Source organism: Homarus americanus, unplaced genomic scaffold (assembly GCF_018991925.1).
Source record: "Homarus americanus isolate GMGI-L3 unplaced genomic scaffold, GMGI_Hamer_2.0 scaffold54147, whole genome shotgun sequence".
Classification (NCBI taxonomy): Eukaryota; Metazoa; Arthropoda; class Malacostraca; order Decapoda; family Nephropidae; genus Homarus; species Homarus americanus.
The window spans coordinates 12,539-24,495 of record NW_024728048.1 but is presented as its reverse complement, the minus strand read 5'-3'; the positions used below and the strand labels follow the sequence as shown (position 1 = coordinate 24,495).

The 11,957-nt window shown below is 48.6% G+C and overlaps 1 protein-coding gene across 1 annotated transcript; it reads left to right on the top strand.

Annotated features, from left to right (window-relative positions):
* The first annotated feature begins 1,765 nt into the window (after nucleotides 1–1,765).
* LOC121865988 (TWiK family of potassium channels protein 7-like) lies at nucleotides 1,766–6,900 on the top strand. Its single transcript, XM_042365561.1, has 6 exons — nucleotides 1,766–1,853; nucleotides 2,491–2,629; nucleotides 2,987–3,113; nucleotides 3,476–3,710; nucleotides 6,238–6,359; nucleotides 6,748–6,900. Exons 1-6 carry the CDS (start codon nucleotides 1,766–1,768, stop codon nucleotides 6,898–6,900), a joined length of 864 nt encoding a protein of 287 aa, XP_042221495.1.
* The last annotated feature ends 5,057 nt before the right edge of the window (nucleotides 6,901–11,957 follow it).

The following is an 11,957-nucleotide window of genomic DNA, read 5'->3' as shown; positions in this document are numbered from 1 at the left end:
ATAGGAGTAAATCGACATCATTCTCGGTCAGTCACAGGGCGATGAAGGAGTCCTTGGTCGTGATGAGGTTAGATGTTTTGATGAGTAGGGTGGCACTGAGGAGTCTTGCTAGTTCTGCTTTTCTTTCGTCAGACATGGGAGCGTATCCGTACCCGGTGTGCCCTCATTTCAGAGAGTACGTGGTAGACAGGCCACCGTTGCGTGGAGTGAGGTTGGAGACCTACCTATTCCAGGAGAGGAATTTGCCACAGGAATTACAACACCCCCCACCGCCACTTGTTGGTCGAGTGGTCGTAGAGTGGTTCCCGCGACTCTCTCCCGGAAGCTCCGTCAGGGGAGCCTACTTCCCTAGTGTTAATGAATGCTCACTTATAGACGTGAGCTAGTGTACCTAATAAGGTGGGGTAGGGATTCAGGATTGCGACCCCCTTCCTAGGTGGACCCGCACGATCACGGTTACCCAGGAAGGTTCGGCGGAGGGATGGGTACTGCTCCTGCCCCCTTTCGTGTTCACAAACTCCTGGGAGGGAGGTGAACAGTAACAGGGGGGACCCAAGGACGAATACACCTTTAGGGTGCAGGTCCCCAGGCCAGAGCGTGGAAGAAGGAAGAATATAAGAAGAATAGCCACTAGTGTAGGTAACGCCGGTGGGATCGCGGCCCAGGTCAGCTGCAGGAAGCCGTTACAGAGCACCCAGTCTGGGCCGCCTTTGATCAGGAGATACCCCTGCTCAGTGGGGAGACACAGAAAAGGCGTTGTCTGGAGCAAGCTTCCCGAGTATTAAAGTGGTGGTGAGTGGCTTCAGGTGACGGTTAGTGAGACAGCAGTTTGAGACAAAGGCTGGCTGGCTGGCTTTGGCGGTGAAGGGTCTGGAGAGAGGTCCTATCACGGCGAAGGCTGACTGTAGTGAGTGAGTTGTAGTAGTCTAGTGAGTGTAGTGAAAAAGATAACACTTCTATTCCTTCCAACACTACAGACGGAATCAATAATTGTACACAAGCACTAGAGTACTTCTTAGCCTAGCTTACAACACTACAATGGGAAACAAAAGTTGTACATGGTATCAACAAAGTTATTAGAAGATATTATTTGCATCCAAAAAGAACTAATAATGCAGCAGTACTACATACACCAGAACGAGGAACTCACCTGAAACAATTCCTTCATACATCCTACATCACTTAGTGGCAGATAAAACATTAAAAAAATATTACTTGCACCGATGAAAATGCCTTAAGTGTATCCGACAAAATTATAGCAATCCCTGAGGAACAGAAATCCTGAGTTAGTCATACTACACAAGAACATGGATCACTCATAGCCTGTCTGGGATGACCCACAGAATAATATAATCCTAACTGTCCTAACTACCCAGAACCCAAAGGTTGTAACTACTAACCTGCCAAGTGGAAGGCATTAACAAGAAACCGAGATAATCACTCATGACCCGTCAGGCAGGCGGGTGCTCCGCGGTTTTTTCATTACTCTTTCTAGGTTCAGGAGTCATGAGTGCATTTCTCCACCATCACCCGTAACATGCTTCACACATATGTTCAGAATACACCCTTACTTTAAGGTGCTACAGCATCAACCAATTTTTTGAAGAGGAAGCCCTACGTCCCACGTGTGCAATCAACCATTTTAATCACATATACCCAATACTGAGGAGATGAATTTCTCTATGTAACCACTAGAACTCCCGGTCCCAGCGTGTGACCCTTCATTCACCCAGTCTGCACTCAATTGGCTTACTCCCAGTACTTCATGGACAAAAAGAGAGCGAACGTCAGCCCGCCTAGTAAGGCCAGCTCAGAGTACAACCAGGTGAATGAAGGGTTCTACGTTCCCCTGAGTAAGAGTTTTCACTGACTGACTGAGATGTGTGGGTAGTTCTTGTGGTGTTGTATGAACCTAGGTGTCTGGGAGGCGAAGATGTAACTACTACTACTTCTAATAATAATAATAATAATAATAATAATAATAATAATAATAATAATAATAATAATAATAATAATAATAATAATAATAATAATAATAATAATAATAATAATAATAATAATAATAATAATAATTCATAATAAATAGAATTTGTAATGAAAATAAAAAATAAAAAATAAAAATAACAAAATAATAATAACAAAAATAACATTAATAACAATAATAATAATAATAAAGAAATATAAAGAAATAAAAAAAAAATATCAATAGTGAGAAAAAATATATGTATGTTGTGTTGTCAATAGTAAGAGAAACAATTGAGACTGCAATTGTGTGTAATTGAGGCAGAAAGTCAGATCAGCAACCTGGGACTTAGTCACAATTTTCGTGATGCCATATGGCGGCAGGGTCGACCATTAGACATCACATTATTATGCTTCCAATATCTTCCCAGGCGGTAGTACTGAATCCAAAATACCTGTCTACTCCCTTCCCTCTCTCTCACTCTCTCACACACTATCTCACACACTCTCTCTCACTCTCGCTCACAGGATATGGACACATCGCTCCGAAGACTAAAGCAGGACGCCTCTTCACCATCTTATATAACGTGATAGGCATACCTCTTCTCCTGATTTTCCTCGCTAACATTGGCGATTTCCTGGCTAACTCCTGCAGATATCTCTACAGGTAAGTTACTCTTTCTCTCTCTCGCACACACGCACACACACACACACACACACACACACACGCACACAAGAAACCTTAACCACTGCCAGCCATTACCATTAACCACCACAATCGTCATTATTTCTAATCATTCGTCTCTACAACCACTGTTAACCAACAATAACCACTATGCAAAACCAGTAAGGACCACCACCACCACCTATCAAAGCTACTTATCACATTCACCACCACCACAACTAATGACCATCACTACAACTCATTACCAACAGTGATAGCCAGAACCGATACTAGCCACAGTCACTACTACCCATCATTACAAACCATAGCCTTTAACCAACGACCGCTTACCGCTTACAGCCGAGTGTGTTGCCGCTGGTGTAGGTTCAGACGAAGGCTGGCCGAGACGCGCGCTGGCAAGACTGTGGAGAAACGCTCGCTGTGGAAGGATGATGTTGGTTATGAAAAATACATGGCTACTGAGAAGGTTAGAGAGCGAACGTGACTGGTGTTTCAGGTGAACTTGACTGGTGTTTCAGGTGAACTTGACTGGAGTTTCAGGGTGAACGTGACTGGTGTCTCAGGTGAACTTGACTGGAGTTTCAGGTTGAACGTGACTGGTGTTTCAGGTGAACGTGACCGGTGTTTCAGGTGAACGTGACTGGTGTTTCAGGTGAACGTGACTGGTGTTTCAGGTGAACGTGACTGGTGTTTTAGTTAAGCGTGACTGGTGTTTCAGGTGAACTTGACTGGTGTTTCAGGTGAACTTGACTGGAGTGTCAGGTGAACGTGACTGGTGTCTCAGGTGAACGTGACTGGTGTCTCAGGTGAACGTGACTGGTATTTCAGGTGAACGTGCCCATCGTGGTGAACCTGTGCATCATCACGGTGTACTTGATGTTGGGTGGAGTGCTCTTCAAATGGTGGGAAGGATGGGATTTGCTCACCGCCGTATATTTCACTTTCATCACCCTCACCACCATCGGTTTTGGTGACCTGGTGCCCGGAAACTCCTTCTTAGACCTCGAAGATGGCATCACTGCAGGCTTGAAGATGTTGGTGACTGTCCTCCTCTGTCTCTTTGGTGAGTGACTCTCTCTCTCTCTCTCTCTCTCTCTCTCCCAAGTTAAATATGTGTTTTTACCATCAGTTACCTCAAGATGTTTAAGGGGTAGGAGGATGGGTGAGGGAGCTGCGACCAGCCCTTACCAGCAAGAGGGTTCTTGAAGGTCCGCCATGTAATGCCCAGAACTCTGTTTCAGATTTGCCGACTGGCAACAGGGGCACCATGCTATCATGGGATCATGGCTAACCCAAGCAAGCGTGGACAATGGCTATAAAACAGTGAAGATGACGATGAAAACATTTAAAATATTATCTGACCCTGTATGAATATAGGATTCACATAGGCCATTTTTGAATCACTGGGACCTTTTGCTCACCATGCTTCTGCAGAACAGGGTTTTAATAAGCTCAGCAATCTCGATGCACAAATCTCTTAACACTCTAGGATGCATCATGTCAAGACCAGTGGGCTCTTCTGGACCTAGATCTTTGAGAAATTGTGTCTGATACGCTCTTCTGAGAACTCAGTGTGCGTCAGCGTTGAGTCAAACCGTTTTTCCTCAAAAGCAGGGAAGATGGTCACATCTTATCTTGTGAACACTGGGGAAAAGGATTTATTTAACGCTACCGCCTTGTCTTCATCTGCGTCCTCATAGTTACCATTTTCAAATCTCAGATCTGATAGATACACCCATTCGTGTCTTTACTTCAATTTTACCTTACGATAGGAAGCTTTTGGGTTTGAATTGGCCTCGTACGTAATCCACCTCTGAAACTCTTTTCCGGTCCTTCTAAACTCTGACTTGACTTGGTTTTTAGACTTAGCATACATACCTCTGTTCTGCTCACCATGTCACGGCCCATCTCTTGAAATTCAGATATTTTTTTCTGAAATTTGTCTCTTGCCGCATGGTTCACATATAACAGTCTCCTAATAGTCCTGAAGCCAGTGGGTTTGGTCCAGCCAGTATTTCACTTTACTGTGCATAATATTCGGGGTAGTGATTACTTCTCATTTCCTCCTTCATCCTGTTGTAATCACCATAGTAATATTTGAACCTTTGCCAGCTCTCGTCATATACCAAGTAACAGTTAAATCTGAAGGACAACATCACGTGATAGCTGGTGCTAAATGTTCCAAATTGGCCACCATGCTCGCCTTGATAGTTATGATGAGGTCCAGCGGTTTGTCTTCTCAGAGTTTAAAAAAATGCAGGATTATTAAGTCATTTGGTGTAATTTCATTCCTTCATTCGATGTCGCCATAATTAAAGTCCCCATGACAACGAGGTCGCTAGAGGAGTTGCGTTGTCTAGTAATAAACTACAATTCAGGGATCTATAAATACATCTAACAATGAGTAAGTCTCTTCCCTTGAGATAAATTTTACATCAATTCGATTCTTCAATAACTTCTTCCCCCTGCACCCTTACCTGGCTGGCTCTAAGATCCTGTCCAGTATAAATAACCAAACCCCTCTGACAGATTACCTCAGAAAGGTTCGTAAATGAGTCAGTTCCATCTACTGTATATTAATCTTACAATCCTCTAGGCCAATCCTTCTGTTTCTTCTATAACAGTTCCACAACACCTACTTGATCAGGTTAATGGGTCCTAAGTAGAGATTTAATGTCCATTTTCTTGTCGAGGAAAGTGTCAGTGTTTATGTACATGACTTACAACCCGGAAATAGTTTGTGAGTGGCTCCAAACTTGGTAATGGATGTGGACTCATTTCATTCTCAGTAGCTTCCTCGTTTACTCTATTCACCGTATAGGGGGTGTGGTCAGGTATCCAGTTAGTTACACAACGATCACCTCCTCTTGGTTGGGAGGTCATCGTGCTGGTTGATTCACTGTTCTTCCTTGTCCATTCCTCTTATTCTGCATTTTTGCATATGTCAAGTACTTCCCCTCAGACACCGTCCTCATTTTTCATCAAATCTTCTATTTTCTGTAACGTAGATGATTGTGCGGTTGGTGTAGTGTAGATTATAGTGTAGTTTTTTGTCTTCTAGGACAAGGCACACTCCTTTTTCTGTTTTCCTGGTACTACTGTAATACGTTTTTCACGATGAAGAGAAGATATAATGCACTGATAACTCCAGTAAGGATGTCTTGTGTAAAACAACAGATTACTGTAGCATGAAAGATTGAATGACAACGATTGAAAGGAGAAAGAGTTTATGAAAGTACTGCGGATTGCAGTACTATACCTTTCAGCAAGAGGATAGTGTCCATGCAGGAGTTAGTGTTAAAGACAGTGGTACATCTCTGGGAACTTTTAAATACAGTACACAGTGAATTTAGCTACTTTATCATGGCCTAGACTACCGTATATGATAAATGAACAGCATCACTTTGTGTTTCACAACACCAGTTGAAAGAAATGGGACACTGCAAATCATAATTGTATATATAAACACGCATGAGTTCATTTTGCCATCATGTACTATACTCTCTCTCTCTCTTCTATACAGTATATAACACAAGGCAAGTGTTTACAAGTGAGTGTGTTATATGAAGAAGTTAACAAGTGTGTTACAGGGATGGCTCTGATCTCCATGTGTATCAACCTGATGCAGGAGCAGCTGGTGCACAAGACCCGCTGGCTACTGATGGAGTTGGGTATAGTTGAAGAGGAAATTGACCCAATGGAGAAGTACAAGGTTAGTAGTGACTGGTGGGCAGCCTCTACCTCTGATAGAATACTTCAAACTCCTGACCAAGACTGTATCCTGCAGCAGAGGACAAACTCTTCTTAATTACAATTGGGATAAGATTAGATCATTGTATATATATATATGTGATAATAGTAGGAAGCTTTCTCAGTCTAGTGCAGTACCGGCCATGCTGCCTCATTGTGTACCGAAGGCTTAGTATACAGTGTGTTATATCCACACTGTCCCTAACGAACAGTCATGCCTGTGGGACCCATCTTCACTTTATAACTAATGGTAGGAACTATCTGGACATCGATCAGGTATTTATAACAATAAGAATGATTGATTATAGAACATTTTTTCCTGAAGATAATAACAAGGAATCCTCTTACAGTACAAGAAGACCAAGAAGGGGACAGTGGTAGAGACCAAACAGGATCGAGACGGTAACAAGCGTCTCAGTCTGATGAATACTAACGAGGGCGAATCTACCACCACCAGACCCCCCACCGTCTCTAACATTAAGGAGGAGCTGGAAGACATGTAACACCCCCTGCAATTCTGTGACCCCCACCAGACCCCCCACCGTCTCTAACATTAAGGAGGAGTTGGAAGACATGTAACACCCCCGCACCAGACCCCCACCAGACCCCTGCACTGTCTCTAACATTAAGGAGGAGCTGAAGACATGTAACACCCCCGCACCAGACCCCCACCAGACCCCCACCGTCTCTAACATTAAGGAGGAGCTGGAAGATCCCATGTAACACCCCTGCACCAGACCCCCACCAGACCCCACCACCGTTCTAACATTAAGGGAGGAGCTGGAAGACATGGGCACCCTGCACCAGACCCCCCACCAGACCCCCCACCGCTCCTAACATTAAGGAGGAGCTGGAAGACATGTAACACCCCCTGCACCAGACCCCCACCAGACCCCCACCGTCTCTAACATTAAGGAGGCTGGAAGACATGTAACACCCCCGCACCAGACCCCCCACCAGACCCCCACCGTCTCTAACATTAAGGAGGAGCTGGAAGACATGTAACACCCCTGCACCAGACCCCCACCAGACCCCCACCGTCTCTAACATTGGCAGGAGCTGGAAGACATAAACACCCCCCACCAGACCCCCACCAGACTCTGCCCCTAACATTAAGGAGGAGCTAAGACATGTGTAACACCCCTGCACCAGACCCCCACCAGACCCCCACTGTCTCTAACATTAAGGAGGAGCTGGAAGACATGTAACACCCCCCGCACCAGACCCCCCACCAGACCCCCACCGTCTCTAACATAAGGGAGGAGCTGGAAGACAGGGGGAACACCCCCACCACAGACCCCCACCAGACACCCCCACCGTCTTCTAACATTAAGGAGGAGCTGGAAGACATGTAACACCCCGCACCAGACCCCCCACCAGACCCCCCACCGTCTCTAATGACACAAGGGAGGAGCTGGAAGACATGTACACCCCCACCAGACCCCCACCAGACCCCCACCAAGGTTCTAACATTTAAGGAGGAGCTGGAAGATATGTACACCCCCGCACCAGACCCCACCACCAGACCCCCACTGTCTCTAACACAAGGAGGAGCTGGAAGACATGTAACACCCCCCGCACCAGAACCCCCACCGTCTTGCACATTAAGTGAGGAGCTGAAGACATGTAACACCCCGCACCAGACCCCACCAGACCCCCACTGCTCCAACATTAAGGAGGAGCTGGAAGACATGTAACACCCCCCACCAGACCCCCACCAGACCCCCCACCGTCTCTAACACATTAAGGGAGGAGCTGGAAGACATGTAACACCCCGCACCAGACCCCTGAACCAGACCCCCCCAATCGTCTTCTAACATTAAGGAGGAGCTGGAAATATGTAACACCCCCACCCTGGTGACCCCCACCGTCTCTACCACATTAAGGAGGAGCTGGAAGACATGTAACCCCCCCACAAGACCCCCCACCCAGACCCCCACCGTCTGTAACATTAAGGAGGAGCTGGAAGACATGTAACCCCCGCAATTCAGACCCCCACCAGACCCCACCGTCTCTAACACATTAAGGAGGAGCTGGAAGACATAACACCCCCTGCACCAGACCCCCACCTCAGGACCCCCACCGTCTCTAACATTAAGGAGGAGCTGGAAGACATGTAACACCCCCCACTCAGACCCCTGCACCGTCTGTAACATTAAGGAGGAGAGCTGGAAGACATGCAACCCCCCACAAGACCCCCCACCAGACCCCCACCGTCTCTAACATTAAGGAGGAGCTGGAAGACATGTAACCCCCCACAAGACCCCCACCAGACCCCCCACTGCTCCTAACATTAAGGAGGAGCTGGAAGACATGTAACCCCCCACAAGACCCCCACCAGACCCCACCGTCTCTAACATAAGGAGGAGCTGGAAGACATGTAACCCCCCACCAGACCCCCACCGTCTGTAACATTAAGGAGGAGCTGAAGACATGTAACACCCCCCCACAAGACCCCCACCGTCTGTAACACATTAAGGAGGAGCTGGAAGACATGTAACACCCCCACAAGACCCCCAATTGCCTGTAACATTAAGGAGGAGCTGGAAGACATGTAACACCCCTGCACCCAGCACTCCCACCGTCTGTAACATTAAGGAGGAGCTGAAGACATGTAACACCCCCACCAGAACCCCCACCAGACCCCCCACCGTCTGTAACATTAAGGGAGGAGCTGGAAGACATGTAACACCCCCCCACCAGAACCCCCACCAGACCCCCACTGCCCGTAACATTAAGGAGGAGCTGGAAGACATGTAACACCCCCACCAGACCCCCCACCGTCTGTACATTAAGGAGGAGCTGGAAGACATGTAACCCCCACCACAGACCCCCCACCAGACTCTGCACCGTCTCTAACATTAAGGAGGAGCTGGAAGACATGTACCCCCACAAGACCCCTTTACCAGACTTGCACTGTCTCAAGCATTAAGAGTGAGCTGGAAGACATGTAACCCCCTACCAGACCCCCCCTGTCTGTGTACACATTAAGGGAGGGATGGGAAGACATGTAATACCCCCTACAAGCACTCCCACTGTCTGTAACATTAAGGGAGGAGCTGCAAGACATGTAACACCCCCTACCAGAACCCCCTCTACCAGACCCCCACTGCCTGTAACATTGGCTAAGTGAGCAGCATATCACCAGATGCACCACCACTGATTTGAGGCCATTGGGCGAGGAGCTGGAAGACATGCAACACCCCCACTCAGATTCCCCACCAGACCCCTGCACCGTCTGTAACATTAAGGAGGGAGCTGGAAGACATGTAACACCCCTACCAGACCCCCCACCAGACCCCCACCGTCTGTAGCCAACATTAGCCATGTAACACCCCCACCAGACCCCCACCAGACCCCCACCAAGTCTGTGTAACATTAAGGAGGAGCTGGAAGACATGTAACACCCCCACCAGACCCCCACCGCCTGTAACACAAGGAGGAGCTGGAAGACATGTAACACCCCCACCAGACCCCACCAGACCCCCACCGTGTGTAACATTAAGGAGGAGTGGGAAGACATGTAACACCCCCCACCAGAAATTTCACCAGACCCCCACCGTCTGTAACATTAAGGGAGCTGGAAGACATGTAACACCCCCCACCAGACCCCCACCAGACCCCCACCGTCTGTAGGGCACATTAAGGAGAGCTGGAAGACTGTAACACCCCCCACCAGGACCCCCACCAGACCCCCACCGTCTCTAACATTGAGGAGCTGGAAGACATGTAACACCCCCACCAGACCCCCACCGTCTGTACATTAAGGAGGAGCTGGAAGACATGTAACACCCCCCACCCAGACCCCCACCAGACCCCCCACCGTGTAACATTAAGGAGGAGCTGGAAGACATGTAACACCCCCACCAGACCCCCACCACAGACCCCCTGCACTGTCTGTAAATATTTGGGAGCTAATATGTAACACTTCAATTGTGACCCCCTGCACCGTTCAGAAGACAAGGAAGAGCTGAGACATGTAACACCCCCCACCAGACCCCCACCGTCTATACATTGCTGAGGAGCTGAAGACATGTAACACCCCCACCTGCATTCCCCAATTGTTCTACAAGGGGAGTGGAGCTGGAAGACATGTGTAACACCCCCACCAGACCCCCACCAGACCCCCACCGTCTGTAACATTAAGGAGGAGCTGAAGACATGTAACACCCCCACCAGACCCCTGCAATTGCATCCCTGCAACTGCCTGTACATTAAGGAGGAGCTAAAGACATGTAACACCCCCCCACCAGACCCCCCACCGCCTGTAACATTATGACAGCAAAGACATGTAACACCCCCACCAGACCCCCACCAGACCTCCCCACCGTCTGTGTACCATTAAGAGGTGAGCTGGAAGACATGTAACACCCCCACCAGACCCCTGTACCAGACCCCTGCACCGTCTGTAATATTTAAGGAGGAGCTGGAAAGACATGTAACACCCCTGCACCAGACCCCCAACCAGACCTCCCCCGACCAGACCCCCCCACCAGACTCAAAATTGTCTGTAATATTAAGGAGGAGCTGGAAGACATGTAACACTCCCCACCTGTGACCCCCACCGTTCGTAAGGACAAGGAGGTGAGCTGAACACATGTACACCCCCACCAGACCCCCACCGCCTGTAACATTGCTGGTGGCTTGGAAGCCATACATGTAACACCCCCCCACCAGACCCCCCACTGTCTGTACACATTAAGGAGGAGCGTAAGATATGTAACACCCCCACCAGACCCCTCTGCACCGTCTGTAACAACATTAAGGGAGAGCTGTTTGACATGTAACACCCCCACCAGACCCCCGCACCAGACCCCCACCGTCTCTAACATTAAGGAGGAGCTAAACATAGTGGGTCACCCCCCACTGTAATCCCCACCGTCTCTGACATTAAGGAGGAGCTGGAAGACATGTAACACCCCCCCACGAGACCCCCACCGTTCTAACATTAAGGAGGAGCTGGAAGACATGTAACACCCCCACCAGAAGCCCCCACCGTCTGTAAGACATGGAGAGCTGGAAGACATGTACTACCCCCACCAGACCCCCCACCGTCTGTAGGCCAGATAAGGAGTGAGCAAGAGACATGCAACACCTCCCCACCAGAGCCCCCACCAGACCCCCACCGTCTCTAATGATATGAGGAGCTGGAAGACATAACACCCCCCACCAGACCCCCACTGCTCCTACTAAGGGGAGGAGCTGGAAGACATGTAACACCCCCCACCAGGAGCTCCCCACTGTAGACCCCCCACCGTCTTGTAACATTAAGGGAGGAGCTGGGCACAGGCAACACCCCCACCAGACCCCCACCAACCCCCACTGCCCTGTAACATTAAGTGAGGAGCTGGAAGACATGTAACACCCCCACCCAGACCCCACCAAGCCTGTAACATTACAAGGAGAGCCAAGACATGTAACACTTCACCAGACCCCTGCACCAGACCCCCACTGTCTGTAACATAGTGAGGAGCTTGGAAGACATGTAACACCCCCCACTGTGACCCCCCACCAGACCCCCACCGTCTGTAACATTAAGGAGGAGCTAAAGACATGTAAC

Bases quoted from the DNA above. Each gene is read 5' to 3' on its own strand.
- LOC121865988 (XM_042365561.1), top strand. From the start codon at position 1,766: ATGGACAAAAAGAGAGCGAACGTCAGCCCGCCTAGTAAGGCCAGCTCA. The intron at 2,630-2,986 runs GTAAGTTACTCT...TACCGCTTACAG, and splicing joins TCCTGCAGATATCTCTACAG to CCGAGTGTGTTGCCGCTGGT. The intron at 3,114-3,475 runs GTTAGAGAGCGA...CTGGTATTTCAG, and splicing joins AATACATGGCTACTGAGAAG to GTGAACGTGCCCATCGTGGT.